This window comes from Micrasema longulum, unplaced genomic scaffold (genome assembly GCF_059751315.1).
Source record: "Micrasema longulum isolate JH-2025_06_02 unplaced genomic scaffold, ASM5975131v1 h1tg000342l, whole genome shotgun sequence".
Taxonomy (NCBI): Eukaryota; Metazoa; Arthropoda; class Insecta; order Trichoptera; family Brachycentridae; genus Micrasema; species Micrasema longulum.
In genome coordinates, this window is record NW_028277545.1 from 44233 (window position 1) to 67632 (window position 23400).

General features: G+C 31.3%; 1 protein-coding gene across 2 annotated transcripts in view; it reads right to left on the bottom strand.

The window, feature by feature from the left end:
* Positions 1-1755: 1755 nt before the first annotated feature.
* LOC148282288 (uncharacterized) overlaps positions 1756-23400 on the bottom strand; it is a 188239-nt gene continuing 166594 nt past the window's right edge. For both annotated transcript variants that reach the window (XM_088225323.1, XM_088225324.1), the window contains 4 exons: positions 15619-15751; positions 10675-10815; positions 4278-4367; positions 1756-2913 (listed from right to left, as the gene is read on the bottom strand). In XM_088225323.1, the coding sequence (XP_088081449.1) occupies positions 1882-2913; positions 4278-4367; positions 10675-10815; positions 15619-15751 (1396 nt within the window). In that variant the 3' untranslated portion in view covers positions 1756-1881. The remainder of the gene's footprint in view (positions 2914-4277; positions 4368-10674; positions 10816-15618; positions 15752-23400) is intronic.

Sequence of the window (23400 nt, forward strand, 5' to 3'; positions counted from 1 at the left end):
CCGCTGGATTATTTCGAAAAGGACTAGGTAAAGTCCGTAGTCTATAGAAACAATCCAATAACTCAGATTTGTGAGTAAGGTCCGTAATGTTAAACGGATTTTTATTTGACATAGAGTGATGCTTCGATGTCCCCCTACTTTTCCATATAAGACATTGTTTCAATTTATGAAGGTACTGGATTTTAGACATTTAAAAAAAAAATTAGTAATTGACCCATTTCTGGTCATGTGGCTACAGGATAAGATCCCAGTAGAATGCTTTTACGTGGGTTTTCCTGTAACTTGAATAGGGAAATATCACGTTTTTTTAAAACATTTTTACAGTAAAGAGGGTCAATGAAATACTGTCCAGTAAAAAAAATGTTTTGCTACTTATTAGTAGCATAAAAATGTTTTTAAATTTGTAATTTTAAATTCCCTCAAAAACGATCATTGCATTAGCCACGCCTCTAATACGTCACGATTCATGTTCATTTTCAACTTTGTTTTAAAGCATTCAAGTTTTTTTAAAACATCGTTACAAATCTTGACGTCACAACTATCAATTCCAAACACGTCACGTTTTTCTAGTGACATATTTTTTTATATATTCTTTTTCAAAGTTATACATGAAAACATTTCTCCGCAATATACATATTGATTTTGAAAATACAATTAGTTATTCTAAATCAATTTTTTATCGGTATTCGTAGTACGTGATATTTCCGTATTATTTGATACCAAAAACACGTACGACTTTCCCTCAGACAAATTTCTCTTTTGTGGCCCCAAAAGTGTTCAATGTCCTGCATGAACATATTACGTTCTCCAAAACGAAAACCACTTTCAGGAAACGTGTACAATATTGGATTTTGTTTAAGGGAAGAGACCATTGCAAGAGACTGCTGCTCGCCTCGACATTGCATAGATTTATATATAGTACCATTAAGCATGTTGTCCAGGTGTTTATTGAAATATATGTTTATGTAGTAATTTTTAATTTTGATATTTTTTAATCACGTGCATACTTCCACTTTCCATTATGTTGTATCCCAACTCAGGAAAGTAGGGAACAAAATGCTAAACACTCCTCAAGTGGAACGAAAGGCCTGTTGACTACTGCCAACAGGCCGGCTTCTCCTGAAGTTTTTTTAAGTGGTTTCCTCTCCACATGAGCAAATGCTGAGAAGTTCCTGATTAGGCAACATAAGTATATTCCTCCTGATCCCAACAGTTTAGTTAAATTTAAAGAAATTTATTTGCAGAAAAATCCACTTCTTTAAATATAAACCTTGTGTTTTATAAGCAAGGTAAATAATTTTTTACATTTACATTTTTTTTACATTTAACATTTTTACAATAAAGCAACTCTCATATAAAAAATTGAGAAATAAAAAAAATCCCAACTTAACACACGGCTCTTGGCCTCGTAAAGTTAGGGATTCGTTTTTTTTTAAATATGCTCATATGTATTTATATGAATAAATAAAATAAAATATTATTAGGAAGGGAACAAAAAATAACTCGCATTTATCTTAAAACTTTACTTTTTTATAGTATAATTTTTAAAACTCTCCTATTATACAAAACTAAATGTTTATAGACAAAATTAATGCAATTAACATCGACAAAACAATTTTATTTTAACCTAAAATATGTATTTTTATTAAGTATAATATAAACCACAATATTAAATTAAGTCTATCATTAAATTGGCATTGGGTTTAAAATAGATCTTATTACAGCATCTTCCTACAAATTTCATAAATATTATTCATATTTGCCGCGTCATGCGTCAGTCGAAAATGGACTTCTCCTTTGAATGAAAGTTTTACTTTATGTTTTTTACATGGCATAAAAAAATATGAGCTCCATTAAAAACTAAACAGTTCTTGGATCTATTTACAACATTTGTTCCCCATCTTGTTCCCTGTGGTCTCCAACAATGGCCTTCGTCTCTTCAAAACACATCAACTTAGATCGTTCTCTCTCATCTACCATCAGTCTCGTGACTATGTTTCCTTTGTTGTCGTGAAGAGCCGCTGATAGCTTCCTCGTATGCCCCGCCAATACGCTGCTTGATGATGACTTTCTTCTCCTTCCGTGTTTGGTTATCCTCATATCAGAGTCAGGCTTGAACTTCGATTGAGAGCTAGTAAAAGATTTCCTTCTCGCTGATGCTGGGCTGTCATTAAGAAATGAAGAAGAGTAACTCAACAAATTGGATTGATCTCTGTGAGAAAACTCTAGATTGGTCCAAGATGGATCGTCCCAATAATTCATCGCGTTGTTGACGGTTCCTTTATCATTTAAGATATTTCTGTTATTTCCACTAACAAGCATGTCATTGCTGTGAAAATCATTACCTAAATTTCCCGAAGAGCTGTTTTCAGATATTTCTTCATACTTATGACCATTAGGAAATTTCGTTTCATCTCTTTGTATTTTTGGGTCATCCTTTATAGAATCTGTTGATTCTGCGGTCACAGTATCTCTTAAAATGTACGGTATACTAATTTTGTTTCCTGTTTTTGGTATTTTATTACACACATGTTTATTTGCTTTTTTAGCTGAACACGAATGAAACAAATCGTTCCCATCCTTTACGTATGAATCTAATGAGTGTTCCGTTGATTCATCTTGATTGAATCTTCCCGTAAGGGTTATTTTCTTTTTCAGTTTGTCCTGTTTCTTTTTTATTTTTACGTCGGTAGCATTGTCCACGCGATCTCTCGGATCAAAATCATCGTCCTGGTAAATTGTAACAGCGACGACGGTGTTATTATTTGGGTTGAGATATTGTAGTTTAATATTACTTTCATTGAATTGAGAAGCGGCTTTGGTGGGAGAAATGAGAGTATTATTTAGTCCTCGTTCTTGCATAGAGTCTTCTTTGTCTCCATATCCAAACATGCGCTTGAAGGAAGTTAGAAACTGCAACAAAAAGTTATTCATCGAGTTAAACAAACTTCAAATGTTTGCCACTAAAAAAGAAGAATTTCAATTCAAACATTTGCTATGAGTGTGTTAGCCAAGAATGTTTAATAATGAATTGTTCGTTGTTTGACTAACGAGCGCCAACTTAATTGTTCTTGACAACGGTATTCATTAATTAACTTGTGTAAAATAACAATGTATTTTATGAATCTATAAAATAGCATTAAATCAACATGATTTATTAAAAAGCGAGTGATCTATTTGTTTAACATATTTTCTAAATGTTATTTTCAAACAAAGACATATAGGAAAGTTAAAAAAAAATTTAAAGGATTTATCAACAATATTTTGAGTTTGTCCTAATTTTAAAAGACAAGGACTGGATTTAACTCCCCGAGGAACTGTTAATATTAACGTATTACAACGAAGATGAAGAATATTTTAGACAAAGGTAATATCTTCTAAGTTTAGGCATCTACAGGGCTTATGACCTGACGTTGGCTGGTTTAAGTGGCCATTTTACACGCAGTGTAACATTCACCATTCTGCCCAAATTTAAACATCTTAATTTCTTCAATTCTTTCACCTGTTGATGTTTGTGAAGTTAAAGAACTGAATCCTTGATTTATGCGGGTGAGATTTTTTTAATTTAATTATTTAACCTACATACTAGCCAACACCTGAAAATTAAAATAAAATAAATTTTTCAGGCGTTGCCTAGTACGTAGGTTGGTGAAATAATTAAATTAGATGAATCTCACCCGTATAAATAAAGGTCGATGCCTAGACTTATTTATTTTACACTTTGTATACATAAACAATTTATACACATATAAGGGCGGGTATATTGCCTTAAGGCAATTTCTTCCTACCCACCCAAACCGTTCAGTTTGAGAAAATTACAAGTACATGGACATATAATATTACCGTCTATATAATGTTCTTCATCTCTGTTGTAATATGTTAATGATAAAGGATTGGTTATTCATATTACAACTCCATTTTTTTGTTATTACGCACTTTTTCATAATCAACCTTGAACTATATTCCCATGACTGAATTTTCTTAAAAACATATTCACGTGAATAAATTAGATTACCTGATAATAACATCATACATAGAATCAAACAAAATGAAGTACATTATATATTATTGTACAACCTTCGTAAAACAACGAACATTGTTGAATTTAGATATTATTATTAAATGTGCGCAAAGGGCATTGATTAAAAAACAAGTTGCAACTTTATCTAGATCGTTAGATTAAATAATTTAGTTGTCATTTCAGGTACCGGTTGAAGTTAAACATACATTTATCGTAATATCTGAATATAAATCAATAAACAAAATATAATTTTTACCTGAGTGTTCATTCCAACGTATATAATAGGGTCGTAACAAATGGAACTTTTAGCCACTAATGCTGGAACTACCCCTAATCCAGGGGACACCTGTGGAAAAAACAATTGTGTGTTATTTTATTTATCAGATTGAACAGAAAAAAGTCGCCTTCGTATCACCAGAAATAAAAGGAAATTTATATATTTATTTATTTGACGGACTTATGCAGTCTATTCTCACAATGGTACATACGATTTCTAATAACAAATTCAGGTTCTAATAAAATAAAATATAACTAAATAAAATTAAAGATAGGAAAAAAATAAATAAATTACTACCTCAAGACAAGATCCAGTCTATCTTAGTGATATTTTAAATCTATAAAAAACTTACACCAAAAAAGTCCAGATCTTGTCTCGAGTTTACAATACGACACAATCCGTTAATTGGTGCATGCAAGCCATAGTTTGTGCTGTGTTGATCAAGGAACTGCACATTATTATTTCGCAACCGGCGGATCGGAACATTGAATGCCACTTGTTCCAGTAACGATGGTACATTAATTAAGCCATTCAGTAAATTAAACATTAATAGGGAGCCAATGTTATTTCCACGTTTTTGTAGACTTGAGATTTTTAACATTGACTCCATTCCTCTGTAAGTGTAATCTCCCCTCTCGAGGCCAATCATCCATGCTACTTTTCTTAGCAAACAATGTTGCACCGATTCGATTATGATTTATCCGGCTTACACATAAAGAAGACCAGATTACGTATGCATATTCTAAAAGAGGCCGAACAAGTGAGCAATATAGTGTTTTAACCGTGAACATTTAAGTAAAATCACTAGATAAATAAAAAATTACATTAGTAAAAACTTATTCTTTAGAAGAGGGTCAATATGCATGATCTTAAAAGTTCATTTCGTATAATAAGCTACCAAAACTAATACATTAATTACATTGTATCGAAGTGTTTACAACAGTGCTAAAAGTGTTTTTAATACCAATATGTTATTATAATATTAATGAATATATCGAAGACGTAACTGAGTAACATAAATGTATTTAAAGTAAATAGCGTAAGCACGAGGTAGTAAACAAATTGAAATTGTTATTTCAAAACAAATGTTTTTCCGAAACAGCTTAAGCAGTTTTATTAAAAAATAAACTGTTACTTGGTAAAAAAAAGTCAAACAGTTATAGTTGTTTTTCGGAAACAAGTTTAACAAACTCATAATATTATATCAAACTGTTTTCAAATCTAACAAGGTGTGCGTGCGTGGGCGAAACTGTGGCCACCGCCCGGAATATTTTTTTGTGTAGTGTAGGATAACCATGAAACCCCTATGAAAGTTTTTGTAACAGCGAAAAAAGCCATGGCCACCTACTCCCCCCATTAAAATGAAAAATGTGAAGATAATATTTGTAAAACTATTTAAGCGGTTGCTTGCACCTGATTTTTTGCCCACCCTGCGCTACTCTAAACTGTTATTTAGAAACAATTTCACAAAAGAGTTTAATTTGTGAAACGGTACCTGTTACTAATATTTAAAAAAAAAACGAATCGCTCATCTCTAGTAAGCACTGGGTAATTTATCAGAATCAATATGATATTTGTACTCGTATGTTTTGTTTGCCTGTAAAAGATTGCCAATGGTAATAAATCCGTCATTTAACAGTTTTTAGCTAAACGTTTTTAATGATATTGTACATTTGTCAGTCTGTTGGTGTAATGGTCAGCACGTTTGCCTACCATGCAAGTTCGGGTTCGATTCCCGACATGGTTGATATGAAATATTTATTTCAAAGGGTGTTTTCACACGAGAATATTTCATAGTCCCTGGACTGGTACCTGAAGCGTAAGACTGATCATCTTACCTTCATGTAACAAAAATTATCAACTTGCGCTGCGATTGGTTTACCAACGCTGTACCCAATGCACCATTTGGTGCGGAAAGGGAATGATGATGAAGATGTTTTTTTAATTAATAATTATTATTGTTGTATAAGGTATGGTAAAAATTACTGTTCCAACATTTTAAATTGTGTTTAATTGAATACATATTTATTCAACAATAATTTGAGTTTGTCTAGACTTTCATATATCCTTCACAAAAATGTTGTCCATCTCTGTTGCAACAAATTTAGATATATTTATTCGTTTATTTACTTGTTGTTATATACAATATATAGGGTGGCCATTTGGCGAGTATTTACTCGAGGTTATAATAAAACAACCTTAGACCTGTAAAATAAAGGTTAATCGTGTAATATAAAAAAACGTTTACAGTTCTCGAGATATCAACGCTTCAATGGTTTTTCTCATGATTTTTTAAGTTTCATAATTTAAATTTTTTTTTTTTTTTATCATCTTCATCATTCCCACACATAATGGTGCAAAGCTCACTGCATTTATACACCAACCGCAGTGTATCTTGATTATTTTTGTTACATGAAGGAAAGATGATCAGACATACGCTGCAGGTGTCCAACTATGAAATGTTATAAGGTTAAAACATACTTTTAAATAAATATGTCGGGAATCGAACCCGAAACCTCTTGCATGGTAGGCAAACGCGCTGACCACTACACCACGAGGCAGACAAATAAATATGTTTTTTCATTCCGAATACATACATTTTTTCGGTGGAAAAATATTTACTTTTTTTTTTATATAACTATAAAGAATCGGAGAGATAACTTTAACAAGATACTAATTATCCTTTGTTTTGGTTCAGTCTGGTAATCTTAAACATTTTTTTTGGCTTTTTTCAATAAATACAAAATGCACTATCACATTAACCAAAAAAAAATCCACAAAGAATGGCCGGTGTGCCGGAAAACATAAAAAAACATTAAAAACCTTATTTATAAATATTTTAAGAAACGCAACTCTAAAATCAGATATATTGATTTGGGAAGGCATTGGTCACATATTATGTATCGATTATGTTTCCTCGTCGTCCGATGATATTCCAAAAGTTTCCTAAATAAAATATTGATTTATGTTTTACCATATAAAATTTTTCCGTGTTCAACAAACTAATAATTTAACGAATACAGCTAAAATACTTTAAATACGAAATCTAAAAAAAAAGTCATTACGATCGTCATTGCAGTGTTTATAAAACTGTTTCAAGATACAGTAAGTCCTCTACTTACGTGGTTTCGACTTACGTGAATTCGTACTTACACGATATTAATTTTTTTTTTAAAACGTTTTTTTTTCAAGTCGTTTGTTTACATACACTTTTGTGTTCATGGAATAGTGAGAGAGGGAAAGAGAGGAACGGCACTGGCGCGTGCCTTGCACCCCCCTCCGCTCTTTCTCTCCGCACGATGCGATTAACGATTTAGTCATAATTTAGATTTCTTCCTTGTCAGTTGTTCAAATTCTTTTCACGTTTTCATTTAAAAAATTAACCCCTAGCGATGTCACACAAATGTGAATTTGATTCTGGAATTGATAATAAAAAAAGACATGGCATGACAATGGAGACTAAAGTCAAAATTATAAAACAATACGAAAAATGTAAAAAGATGCCTGATATCGCACGCGCTCATAAATTTTTTCATTCTACTATTAGAACAATTATCAAGTCGAAAGTTCGAATAACGGATTATTTAAATAAATCAGTACCAAAGCAATCTACCGAAAATAGATAAATATTAGTGGAAAAATTGAATAATTAAAAAAAATTGCCTGCATGAATTTTTTCGACTTGCACAAAAACCTATGCAACGAATTCATCACGTAAGTCGAGGACCTACCTTATTTTTTTTTGCAGAATCCATACATTTTATCATAAAAAACTGTTACGAGGAGATCTTTTACGACGTTGCGCTGCTCTCACTTGACACGTTAAATAGCACCGATCTAAACTCTTACGATGCGGTACAGAAAGGAGTTTGGAGGTAAAAGATGATACATTGATTCTCTTCAAAGTAAAACGATCCCAATCAGCCATTGACGACATAAACAATGCTCTCTTCATGGTGTTGAATTGATTTAATTCCAACAATTTATTTTTAAATGAAAATAGAAACTATGTTTAATGTAAAAATTAAAGACAAATAACTAGATCTTTTGGATACCACCGTATTTTTGGGTATTAAGTAAGATTCTAAGCTTCAATGGGGTCCACATTTAGCTAATTTATCAAACAAACTTAGCTGCAGCCTACGCTGTTAAAAAGATTCGACATCTTAGAAATCACCTCTAGAAACAGCTAGGTTGGTATACTTCAGTTACTCCACAGCGTTATGTCTTACGGTATACTGCTGTGGGGGGGTGCTGCAGATGTTGATTCTGTTTTTGTGCTGCAGAAGAGAGCTGTTTGAGCAATTTACAATATGAGACCCAGAGAATCGCTTAGAGATATTTAAAAAAAAACAATATATTGACAGTTACATGTCAATATATCTATGAAAATTTAATTAACGCACACAAAACTATTGTTGATTTTAGAAGAAACAGAGATTTTCATTGGTTCAACACTCGAAATAAAGACATGTTTGTTGTGCCCACCACTAGATTGCAAAAAAAATATAATTCTTTTGCCTCATAATTCGATTCTACAATACCTCTGGAAATTTGGGCTTTGCCAACTAAAAAAATTAAAGATTTTTTCAAGCACAGACTGTTTTGGAAGAGCTACTATAGAGTCGATGAATATTTGCGGAACAAGACAGCTTGGCACTAGTTCGCGATTACTGATTTTAATTTATTGATTTGAGTTTTTTAATTCATATTTTATAGTTATCATTTATTTATTGACGATTATAAGAGATTCAATAAGTTTTAAATAAAGAATAATAAAAATAAAATAATGCATATAAAATTTACAACTCGAAATCCGGATTTTCGTGGTTATGGTTGGAAAAAATCCACCAAATCGCAAAAAGCAAGACCAATAAATATATCAAATGTTGTTTAATGGCAGAGCGAGTAAAACTGTTTGCACGGGAAGAAGGCAAAATCAAATATAAATTATTACTTGAAGAATTTGAACAAAAATATTTTGATAACTTTGATACATTCTTAACATTATGAGGTAGGATTAATACAAAAAATTAAATCAACATGACGATTAACAAAAAAGTAATTTAAAACAAACGCTACCCGGGGGACTCTTGATATTCTCCTAAAGCTAGGGTTTCCTAGAACAGCGGTGCCCGTATTTTAACGGCCGTAGTGAACGGTGATGCAGTGGGCAGCCGTCGTAAAGGTGACTAGAGTGTGGTTTTCTAGGAAAACGGTGTTATCAACACCATTTAACACCGTTTTCCTAGGAAACCACTCTCTAATCACCTTTACGACGGCTGTCCACTGCATCACCGTTCACTACGGCCGTTAAAATACGGGCACCGCTGTCCTAGGAAACCCTAGCTTTAGGCCCGAAAGGGTTAAACTCTATTTTTCAAAAGTCTATTTCTCTTTATTTATATTTGTACCGTATCGCAGTCGGCAGTAGGCTGCTAGTAGTATGCTGCATGCTTTAAAATTAACAAAACTAACTGTATTTGGGGTTTCGCTAACAAAAAACAGATTTCTGAGATTCAAGTTCTTCAAAACCGAGCTCTGAGAAGCATTCTTGGTTTGAAATGGGATTCCCATGTCAAGGATATTTATCGTACCACAAAAATACTTCCTTTCAAGGTAATGGCACTGTATGACATCACTAACACTATTTCAAACATCATAAACTTTTCTGCTCACACAAATTTAAAACTTACATTTAATCATGAAATTCACAACTATAATACACGACATGCAAAAAATCTTCACATTTCTAAATTTTGTTCCACGAAGTTCGGCAAAAGGTCTCTGGAATACATTGGTCGTATACAATTTAATAAACTGCCTGATGACCTTAAAAATGAAATGTCGAGTGGTAAATCTCAAAGACCAGAAATGAAGACCTATTTCTAGAATCTTTTTGAAAGTGATAGTTTTTAGCTCAGTTTCTGTGAATAGTCTACATATTGTGTTTTAGGTTTAAATGTTTTTCTTTTCTTTTTTTAATATTAAGTTCACAGAATGTTTAAATGTTTTTATTTTCTTTTTTAATATTAATTTCACAGAATGTTTAAATGTTTTTCTTTTCTTTTTTAATATTAAGTTCACAGATTGTTTGAATGTTTTTATTTTCTTCTTTAATATTAAGTTCACAGATTGTTTAAATGTTTTCTTTCCTTTTTTAATATTAAGTTCATAGATTGTTAAAATTTGTTTAAATTTTTATTGTTTAAATGCATACTATGTATTGTTACAAGAAATGTACTATTTTTTTTTATGTACCGTCCCAAATGAGTTTTCTCGTACAACTCCTGGGAATATAATATCATGATATTCATGTCTTATATGTTTTATTAATAAATAAATAAAAATAAAATAAAATAATATTTTTACTCACAATGTCATGAGGGGCGAATTGCTCAATAAGAGCCAGTATAGCGTACGGTGTCCATGCGATCATGAAAGTCAAGATCATAATAAACACCATCATGGTCACCCTCGTTTCGGCCTTTGTAACCCTTCCCATTCTAACTGCATTCTGAAAAAAATGGCGAAACAATATTTATGTTTTTGATGATAGGAATAATCAGCTTCACCTAAAAAAACATGTTCTTTTAATATATTTCTAATGCCTTTATGATGATTTTGAAGAACTGTCTGTGAATTTTTATTTATAAATTGAAGGAGTAACATTTTATTTTTCTTTTCAAACGCAAGGCAAAAACGGAATATTAAATTAAAAATAATCAATTTTACAAGAGGGCAAAAATAATAATGTTAGGCGATCTGTGGCACACTGGGTTATACGCGGTTTTTCGGTGCCATGCCGTAAAACTTCAAAAGATTTTTTTTAGTAATAAACTTTTAAAAATACTAGTCCGTGACATCAAGGATTTTCGAATTAAAGAAATTTTTTCATTAAAAAAAATCTGAAATAAAAAAAATGTGGAATTAAAAATAGTTTAGCATGAAGAAAGTTCCTCTGAAGTTTCGCAGTTTGGCTCTGAAACATCGTGTATATTTAATAAAACAGAATTACGAATCGTGTTAAATATGTAGGATTTAGCTAGTTGGTTCCGAGAGCTCCAAGAACTGTATTAAATCCCCCTGGGAGTTGTTTATATTTCATTTATATATTACAACATAGATAAAGAATATTTATTATAATGGAATATTGACAACTAGGTATTTACAGGGCTTATGACCTGTTATTGGCTGAATTAAGTGGCCACTTTACACACTGTGTAACATTTACCATTATATCTATATTAAATCATCTATATTCCTTTAATTCTTCCATCTGTTGATCTTTGTGGTCGTTTTCTTGTCTACAAAAGTTTGGATGGAATCATTTTTTTTATGAAACCAGCTGTTCCAAGAAAAAGTAAAAAAAAACAATAATGTTTTTAGGCGTTGCCTAGTACGTAGTTGAAATAATTCGGTCAGAATGTCATCAGCATCAATAAAGGTTTCAAATCTTTAACTTCACAAAGATCGACAGATGGAAGAAATATAAATTTTCGAACATAGGCAATATGGTGAATGGTTCATAGTGTATTATATGGCCACTTAAATCAGCAAATGATAGGTCTTTGGCACTGTAAATGCTTTGATTTCTAAATTCATTCATACTTCGTTTCTGTTAAAATATATATTTTTTTTATTTTATGTTATTAACATAAACAGCAAGTCGGCCTTTTACAAAATTTATAATACTAACATATTTGGCTTGTTATTTTTTTTTTTTAAACATAAATTACCCTATACCCAAGATTTATAAAAAAAATAAACCTAAAAGTTATACAGCATATTCAGTAGAAAGTTAAAATAATTCAAGAATAAAAATGTAAACAGTAATACAACAAGAAAATCATAGGTTAGGTAAAACTTATGGAACGGCTGCAGACATTCTGTCCAATTCTTTACCATCTTAGAAGTCCACAATATCAAGTTTATTTGTAGCTGCTCGTCAAACTATTATTGACAATTCAATTTCATAAATAAAAAAAAACTTGTTTATTTTTATTACCTTATACTTGTTTTTTATTTTTTACCATTATATCAAATTGCATTATAGTATTGGCAAATACGCATTTCATAGATACATATTTTTATTTCTTATTTTTTCGTGATAATATATGCTTGCTTTTTTATTAATTTAACTTAAAAATGTCTTTCTTGCTTACCGTAACACTTTATTTATTGTTTGCCTTACAGAATTTATTTCATAAGCTTATATCTTTGCATTTTTTGTTTATTTTTTATTTATTTAACTTTTTGTACATATTGTTATTTGTACATTGGCGGGCTTATTGCCAAATGGCAATTTCTTCCAACCAACCAATAAAATAAAAGTTTTATTTTTATAATTCAAGTTACAGAACATATTCAATAGAAAAAAAAAAAAAGATTAAAAAGTGAAAAATATATAAAAATAGAAATAAACGTATTTGTTTATAAATTACCTTAAATCAAAACTATTACTCAATGAGAAAAAGGAAAAAAGCGGAAAGAGGGAAAAGGAAAGGAGGAGAGATTAAGGAAGAGAAAGGAGATGTTTCTTCAGACGTGATTTAAAAAGAGATAATGTAGTAACATCTTTGATGGTGGATGGGAGATGATTCCACAGTCGAGCCGCATGGACACTATATGAGTTAGAGAAGAAAGAGGAATTGTGTATGGGTATTAAGAGAGTGCCTTGAGAATGAGAACGAAGAGGTAAACCATGAACTGATAAGCGTTGAAATTTTTCACAAAGGTATATAGGAGCGTTAGGACTATGAAGTACATTGAACAGAAGTGAGAGGGAGTGATAGTCTCTCCGCTGTCTAATTTTGAGCCATTTCAGTTGCCTACGATAATCAGAAATGTGGTCATATTTCCTAAGACCAAAAATGTACCTTATGCATGTATTCTGAAGTCGTTTAAGTTTGTCGAGTTGCTCACAGTTTAAATCAGTCATGGAAACATCAGCGTAATCTAGAATGGGTAGTAGTAATGCTTGTACAAGAGTGCATTTAGTACTAATGGGTAAGAATTTTTGCAACCTTCTAAGTGAGTGTAGACTGTAAAATATTTTGCGGCTTAATTTTTTAATGCTTAAGTTTATATGCTTACTGTTTTTTTTGCATACCTTTGTTATTATTGTTTTTTTTTTTACTTTGTAAAACTTTTTATCATATCCTTTCTAACTAATTTCACATATTTTTTCTGTATATTCTGTTTATTATTTAGTATGTTAGCATGTATTTCAATTTTATTTTTTTGTAAATGCCTTTTGGGCGTTAATGAACAAAATAAATAAATAAATAAGTAATGTTTCTTACAGCTGGGCAAAGTGATTAAAAAAACTGTGTATATATATATATATATCATTAAATGCATGAATAAATAAATATAATTTCCATTCACCATGATTCATAGATTATGTTAAGTTTTTAGTTTAATAGTTCTTAATTCAAATTCTTACTGATTTTGGTGCGTGCCACACCAGAGTATTGTTACTCTGGTGGGTACTTATAGAATAGTATATAAAGATAGCACAAGGGCTATAATCTCTCTCTATTCATTTTTCTCTCGGAGTCTTCGGTCGTCACGGAGCGCACTTTGCTTTAAAATAAATTGTATACAGCCCACTTTTATCAAGATATTTTATTTAGTAACGATTGCCGCCATATCTATTGAATTGGCAACCACCAGCGCACACACACATTTTTCCAGATAATTATTAGTTTATTTATATATTGGACATCGACAATAATCAAATTACAACAAAATAGGCAATTAATTCAACCCATTGTAAATACGCTCTTTTCTATAACTATCTTTATGTTAATTTAGTGTGTGTGTGCCTTAAGATAAGAGGGTGGATGTAAAGGTTAATATGTGTGTGAGTCAGTGGCGAGCGGTGAGTTTTTAAATTGGTAAGCTATGAAAATTCTGATAAAATATCCATAGCGGTAGTATGGCATATAAAAAACAAGTCTATTTTATATTTAATAAATAATTCCTAACAAATGGCTCCAGCGGCTAATAGTTTCAGTAAAAGTATTTTTTAATGTAGCACAAACATATGATTTAAAAAATACAATTTAAAAAAACATGATTGCAAAAAAAAAAATTGGAACCCCTATGGACTCGAACCCCCTTCTACGTCATAAGAAAGCAACGACCCATCCGCGCAGCTATTTCGCGTTTTGGGCTAAGTGTCGAAAAAGTAATTAATAAACTGAATAATTCATTAGCGCACCGGTACATCTTTGGTTAAGTCAGACTATTATAACTTGTCTGGAAATAAAACACTATTACTTAATAAATGATAATAATTAAACAATTTAAAAGCATTCCTTACCGAGTACAATAGTTCACCAAACAAAACATAAATTACGTTTTAAGAATCATTGTTTCATCGACTTTTATGTCACATTATTATTCACAATACGACATAAGTTATACATATTATAATTCTTCATATATATTTATTCTTAACACAATACACTAGTAACGTTTTTATCATAACTCAAACTTAATTTAAAAAGTTTAAACGGATACCGAAGTATAACCTACAATATTCAAATGTCATCGTATGCACAAAAAAGGATTACAATTAAAAAACAATTAGTGAATCTTTGTTTTTTAAAACCCACTAAAGGATTTATACTATATTATGGATTAAAATATCAATTCGTTTCGATTAAAATATCAAAATATTTATTTATTTTAAAGAAAATTTACTTTCAAACCACCGAAACATAAGTTTGATCAATTACTTACTTATTATTGTAAATTCCGTGTTCAAACATATAAAATGTATTCGTTATATCTTTCTCACACATAACGAGTGCGTATATTGTCAACTCCCTTAGACTGTCGTCAGTCAAATTGATGTATTTTAAAGAATACTAGCCCTTATGAAAAAGTATTGAAAGACTAAATTGCATTAATGAAAGCTGCAAGATTTTACTGTAATCGCAAGTGTAATTTTTCGAACAAGATTCTAAAGTTTTAGGTTAAAGACGTATTTAAATTAGTAATTATAAAGTGAGCAGACTAATCTCGTGTAATCCAGTAGTAATAATTTTGGCCAATAGAGGCGCAACTGGTCGCTGTATGGAATAAAGGAATAATTTATAAATTTACTTACCCAAGAAAAATAATATATTTTTTTGGTGATGTGTTTTTTCCTAATTATACTACAGTATTATAAAACATTACTTACAATGTCAAAAAAGTATGGTAAGTTGCGTGTAATCGATTATAAGGAGCATTTGCCCCTGGTGTAAGTATATCATTGTTGAACGATTAAAAACAATTTTAATATTTAAAGTACATAATGATTTACCTTTTTCATGGTTCTAATGATGTTCATGTAACTAAAGGTGATGACGAATACAGGAAGGATCAAACCGAAGCCAAACAGGAAGAGGATGTACGTCAGGGTATTAAACGATTGATCTTCCCAGTTTATCGAACAGCTGTAAAAATGAAAGCAAAAATACAAATAAATTAAAAATACTTCAAACTGTTGATTTTCATAATGAATTGAAGAAATATTAATGTTCAAACAGGCAGAATGGTGAATGTTATGCAGTAAGTATAAAGTGGCCGGCCTATTTTTATTTTTAGTATTGTATAATAATGTGCATGCTTCCACTTTCTATTATGTTGTATCCCAACTCAACACAGGGCTCATGGCCTCATAGTAAGGGATACGTTATAATTTTTTTTTAAATATGTATGTATCTTTTAATAAATAAACAAAAATAAAAATAACAAAATAAATGACAGGTTATTAGCCCGTGTACACGCCTAAACCTCTATGTTCCCATCCTCTCTCCTCTCTTCATAGTAAAGTGTTAATTTTATTTTGTTAATCTATGTTTTGAATTTTCGTCTTAAATTGTACGATTCAATATGTCCATGTATTTATAATTTTCTCAAACTGAACGGTTTGGGTCGGCAGGAAGAAATTGCATTAAGGCAATATGCCTGCCCTTATATGTATTAGTATTATTTAAAGTGTCAAATAAATAAATAATTATGTTCCCTTCTCTAAAATGTTTTCCATCTATGTCGTCATATGTTAATCATTATAACTTCCGAGGGGGAAAATCCACTTTCAACATCATTCATTTTTCCGCAACTATTGATGCATAGAGAACTGCATTTCTGAACCAAATGCAACGTATTTCGTTAATCTGTTACATGACAGTAAGGTGATCAATGCCACGCTTCAGGCGCCTGTACAGAAAAATGAAATATTGCCGTTTAAACAACCATTTAAGTAAATATTTCACTTCCACCCTGCAAGGAATCAAACCCAAGACCAACGACTACACGAAGCGGCGTACTTATCTTCACTCGAATTCCTCATTCAAGATTTCCACGTAGACACGAACACGTTCAGTGCTTGTCAACAAACATCAAATTTAGACTAACTCAAAATTCAGTCAATTTATAAAATACTAAAACCTCGTTATAATAAGTAAAAAACTCAATAATTATTTTGTGTATTTTAAAATTTGAATGGGTTCCTTTGATGGCTCTCATCATATCCGCCCTTTTTACATGTTTTCTCCGTTATGTAACGTTCTGTAGTTTAATTAAAAATTAAATTGAGGACTGGTACGTCAACATTTCGTAAGGTCATTTTGGTTGAGAACCCAAATTTATTTACTTATTGTAAAACGAAAGGTCAAAGTAATTAAGACTGAAATATTTGTACTTTCTTGGGGGCTGCTTTACAATGTTTTAATGTATTTCAAGATATCACGTACCATCGGTATGCTGCAAAAAACCTTCTAAACGACAAAATTAAAAAAAATGCAGTTACGGCTAAGCGAGCAAAGAGTGCTCATTTCCAAAGAGTACGCAACGCGATTTATTTGAAACATTTTTCCAAAGTTAACAACACAACTCTGCAATTTTAATAAGTTATCAATAGCCTTAACTATTAATTGGCGTGTCATTCATATCGAGTGTTGGATTGCATTTCTTTCATAAAGCATTTAACGTTTTTTGGTAGTTTTGATCTAAAAATCGATAAAAACAAATAGTCCATTGCCTCACTAGGGACCTAAGGCAAGCGTGAGTTTTTTTTTATGATTATTTAACTTTTTAAGCGAATTTCAACTTGGTCACTTTTCAATATCACTACCCTTTAATTAGAGAGAAAATGCGGAGTAATTAAGTCGGCCAAATGTTATTCATTTTGTTTTACCAACATAAATTGTTTAAATTTTTGTAGACAAGGACTGGATTCAACTCCCTGGGGAGCTGTTTATATTAACATATTACAACAGAGATGAAGAACATTTAAGAGAAGGTTATTTAGAAGTCTAGGCATCTACAGGGCTTATGACCTGTATACTGGCCTGCACCTGACCACCCGCATAAATAAAGGTTTCAGCTCTTTAACTTCACAAACATCAACAGATGAAAGAATTGAAGGAATATAGATGTTTAAATAAAGGCAGAATGGTGAATGTTACACAGTGTGTAAAGTGGCCACTTAAATCAGCCATTGACAGGTCATAAGCCCTGTAGATACCTAGAATTATAAATAACCTTCTCTTAAATGTTCTTCATCTCATTTGTAATATGTTAATAAATTGTTTAGTAAAATAATTTTACATTTCATGGAAATGGACAGAATTTATTGCATAAAATGGTAAATTTTAACAATTCTTTAGTCACGTTTTTATTAAAATAGATAAGTTCTATTGCATAAAAAAGGTAAGATAAAACAACTATTATGTAAAATATTCATCAAAATAGACAAAATCCATTACATAAAAGGGCCTAATCACAGCATATAACTAATTTTACATGTTATTTTGGGTGAATTTTTTGTTACAACTCTGGCTTGATCGATGAAAATTGACTGTCGGCGAAAGCCGATTGTTACCCACTAGTTCAATAAAATTATTAGTAGCGTTGATTTGTCTGATACACAGACACGAGTATGTGGTGAAATTTTGTGATAATCGTACCGTAAGTTATAACTACCATTATAAATATTAACTATTTGAAGCGGCCTCCGTGGTGTAGCGGTCAAGACACTTGACTCACGCACGGAAGGTTCCGGGTTCGATTCCCGGTGAGAACACAAAAATTAAAAATGTGATTTTCTCAAGCCGGGTGTTCTGTGATGTTATTCACCACTGTAATTGGGCCTCCTGGCCTGTTGTAGTGCAAAAAATAAATAAATTAATAAATATATATTCCTCTTGGGCATACGGGGGACCAATAGTTTGCAATTTAGAAGGAATTTGTTTATGGCTGATATGAGGTTATATCGAGAACTTGGCCATTTTTAACAGTTTTTTTTTCCTGATGGATATCTCCGACAGCGTCAGTGCATACTGTTTTGTCTCCTGGCTTCCAGAAAACAACTGCCTCAGGTTATGCTAATTGGAAGAGCAGTCAGGCAGCCGAATATAACTACTTTGAAGATTGATATCTTACACATCAGTTTAACTATGTTCAAGAGGGAAATTAATACTCTTGTAATTGGAGACTATTATGTCTTTGTAATATCGAGCTATTGCTCGACGATTCCTGGCCTGATATGTTGTCCCAATTGAACGCCTGATATATTCAGTTTTATTTGTAAAGTTATTTTGGTCCATACAAAAAAAACCTTTTGAAATATGTTTTTTTAATCAATTAAATAAGACATACAAATATTATTACAATTTTATAATTTATTTAGAAATAACCCTCTTATACGTGCCCTCTTAAAATGTTGTATCATTGTGTTATATAAGCGGGCAGTACGACAATGTGGACTCTATATATATATGGTATTACGGGTACGGTTTCAGCTCTCCAGAAGTTAATTAAATATTAGAACAATTATTATTACAAATGAAATCCTTCAGTAGTAATTGACACATGATACTTTTGCTCACTACATCGAAATTTCATTATAATGCCGTAAGCAATACTCTGTTGAAGCTACATTGATCTAACATAGTAATTATCTAACAATCTCTTGTGTGGAAGTAAAAAGATTTCTTAGAAAACTCTCTTATTAATTTATTTTATTGAAAATTTATCTATCACATATTATCGACTGTCATATAATTATTTCTACGACATTTTGAGTAAATTCAATTTATTGTAATGCCACATTTAAATAACTGCTCTACGCCCTGTTCCTTTGAAACAAAACTGGATTAAAAATAATTTATATGGGCTTATATCACAAAAAACAAAATACTAACTTTTTTAATAAGGGGTAATCACTAAAAGTATTTTTTAAATAAATAAATAAAGAATCAGGAGACTGTTTTTAAAATCATTTTTAAATCCGTTATAATTAATCGATATAATCCGTTGTAAAATTAGTTTTTAATTATTCCGGTTAAACAGATGCCTTTGTAAAAATATGTATGTGTCTCAGCGTGAGAAAACTTCCATCGTATATTTGCAGATCTGAACATACATCTATATTATTATATGAAATTCAATCATCTCTTCATTATTCTATGTCCGCTCCCTAGTTGGAGCATATGGTGTCCACAAATATTATCCAAGCATCTCTGTCGGCTGCCAGCTCCCGTAGTTCCCGTCGTTAGCGTCCCGTAGTTCGGGCACGAATTGCCGATGAAAAGTCAGCAGCAGACGTCCAGGACGACGAGAACCTGATGCCTTGTAAAGTAGGCAAGCGTGGTTAAGGCTTTCAGAAGGCATCCGCAGCAAATGGCTAAGCCAACCGAATCGCCTCCGCTTGATGACAGTTGTCACCGGAGTTTGCAGCCTCCGTTCTCTTATTACTTCATTCCTCACAAAGTCAAACCACCGTTCACCCAAGATTCTTCTGAGACACCTATTCTTCAAACCTAGAATTTTGCTGTTTCACGATTCGCATCCGTAGAGAAGAATAGGTGTTTTGCAGGCGTTATATAGGCGGCATTTGGTTTTTACTGAGTAAATTTGATTTGATAATACATATTATATATTTATTAATGAACTTATTTAGTTTATTTGAACACAATAATATACATAATTTTTTTGTAAATACAATAAAAATAAAATTCAACAAAAAAAATTAACTTTTAAGATTGTTCATGGTGGTTGTTCATTGTTATTTATAATTGTAATAAAATACAAGTGATACTTAAATTCACAAATTCAGTATGACTGGGTCAAGTGGGTCTTGACCCAGTCTTGAAGATGTTGCGAAAGAGATGAAATTGGTGACTGGTAATTTATATCACTCGTCTTTTATTTCTAAAATAAAAAAAAAATGAGTGCAAAAAAAAATAACGACCTCGACAAAATATATAAAACATATTAAAATATTACAACAGAGATGAAAAAAGGGGGTGAGATTCATCTAATTGAATTATTTCACCTACATACTAGGCGACGCCTGAAAATGTTATTTTTGGACAGAATGGTGAATGTTACACAGTGTGTAAAGTGGCTGCTTAAACCAACCATTGACCGGTCACTAGCCCTGTAGATGCCTAGACTTCTATATTACCTTCTCTTATATGTTCTTCATCTATGTTGTAATATGTTAGTATAAACAGCTCCCCAGGGAGTTGAATCCAGTTCATGTCTACAAAAATTTGGACAAACTCAAAATATTGTTGATATAAAACATAGAAGATATAAATGTCTTTGTTAATTAATCAATCTTGTAACTAAACAAGGCGAGCTTTCGCTGATATTCTCCGCACAAAATTAATCAATGTTTAAACAATTTATTTTTTGAAAGAATAATACCAAAATATTGTTTACATTATTAACGTCTTTTAGTTGCGCAATTCGATTAAAAATGGCAAAATGGATGTTAACTACTATGTTCCTATTATTCTTCTTTTTAATTGGGTTTGCTCGTCCCTTTCGGAGGTTTTGAGGGTAAATAAAATATGAGATTAACCCATTCTTACCCCCGGAGCCAGTTTGGTCTCATAATATACTCTTGTCAAAAAATAAATGCTAGTTTTCTTAACTACGGGTTCGGTAAGGGAGAAATACGAAGACTTTCATATATAATTAAAAAATTTATCTCTGAAAGAATTTAATATTGATAGCAAATCCAGCTGGGAAAAATACAGAATTTGTAAAATTTCAATATGTAAAAAGGGTCTGATTTAGATAATTTGATAAATGAACAGAATTATGAATAAATTTATTTCAACAGAGAGGGAAAACGTTTTTGAGAGGGGAATATGGAAGTCTAGATATTTACAGGGCTTATGACCTGTCATTGGCTGGTTTAAGTGGCCACTTTACACACTGTATAACATTCACCATTCTGCCCATTTTTGAACATCCACATTTCCTCACCTCTTCCATCTGTTGACTTCTGTGAAGCAAAAGAGCTGAAACCTTTATCACGTGGGTGAGATTCATCCGGCTGAACCAAATCACCTACTAGGCAACGCCTGAAAACATGTTCCAATTTTTATACTTCTTCTTTTACCAGGTAATAATTCAACAATGTTTGAGTATTTGGACATACTCAAACATTGTTAGAAATATTAATATTTAACGCTTTAACGCTTTAACGCTTTAACGAATAAATATCACTAGTTGTCTCCTTACTCCCATTATATGTGAGATATTAACCTTTCCCTCACTAAGCATCCAAAAATTACACAAAATACAAACGGGGGTACGAAACGACCCCAACGCCTACTTGTATATGGCGTCAGGATAATAAAATGTTGGAAGTGTTTATGACGTTTATGATCTATTCATGTTTTCACGTACTCATATTTTACTCGTTCGTGTACTTTATTCATATTTGTTAGTTTGCCGAATGCTTATGTACATTAAATAAAATAGACTCTTGTATTATTTACGTGTTTTTTGTTTTAACATAAAAAAACAATTATTTAAAAATTTTAAAACAAAAACAGAAAGATGCTTCTTTCTTTTAATTTTACGATTACAAGAAATATACGGCAAATAGCTGTAATAATACTTGAGTTATCGAATTAAAATCGATTTATGGGGGATTTAAATCCCCCCTATGGTCCGACATGGATGTTTTCTCCTTTCTTTATAGTATAGTTTTAATTTTTAGTTTATTTTTATTCAAAAATTTTGTTTAAAATTATAAGATTCTGTATTAATACCTAAAATATGTTCATGCATTTCTTATTTTCTCAAACTAAACGATTTAGGTAGGGTGGAAGAAGTTGCCTTAAGGTAATAAACTTGCCCTTATCTTTATATATATAATTCCTCTGTACGTGTGATGTCACTGTACTTCTCCTAAACGGCTAAACCGTTTTTCGTGCGGTTTTTAGAGAAATATAGATATTTGCGCTGAGCATGTTTGAAAATATTAAAATTTTCAATCGAATATGTAAAAAAAAGTTAGGAGCATAAATGTTTTATTCATCGATCTACCAGGGTTGCATTTGAGGAGAATGCATTAGCAAAAAAATGGAAAATTGTTTTTTTTTGTGGATAAAAAAGTTTGTTTTTGAATGTTTACAAACAGGATTTGTTTTTTGTGGATCTCAATCAGATTCTTTTCTTAAATTCCTTATAATTTGTACCCATTTGTTTCTTTTTATTGGATTTTTGGTGACACTAAAATAATATTGAATTCAATACATTTTTAAAAATCGTATTCCTGCATAAGTACGCCCCTTTGTTGGTGAGTCGACCGGAGTTTGACTTTCGCAAAAAGAATGGCATATTTGAAAAAATATTTATTTTACGTTTTGGAATTCAACCATAAACAAGTACAAACTTAAATTCAAAACTTTTTGAATTCCAAAAATTTTTAGTTTTGGAATTAAATCACAAACAAGTACCTAGATGAAAAGTATTTTTCAGTATTTTTCGTCAGGACAACATTTGTCGGGTCCACTAGTATTATGTATATAAAGTTTTATGTTAATAAATAAATTTTTATCCAAAACCAGTTATATCGTCGTCAGAAATCTAGCACCGCATATGAAACATCACCACCTTAGTCACTCAGATATTAAGATATGCCAATCGGGGTAAAAAAAAATTTAACCATTGCTAGTTAACTCATGTGTGGCTATGCGGTAACGGATGTCTACCTCGGGTAAAAAACATTTAATAACTCTCTTATTTTTTTAAATAACCAACTCATATTTTTTGTAATCTTTATATGGACTTT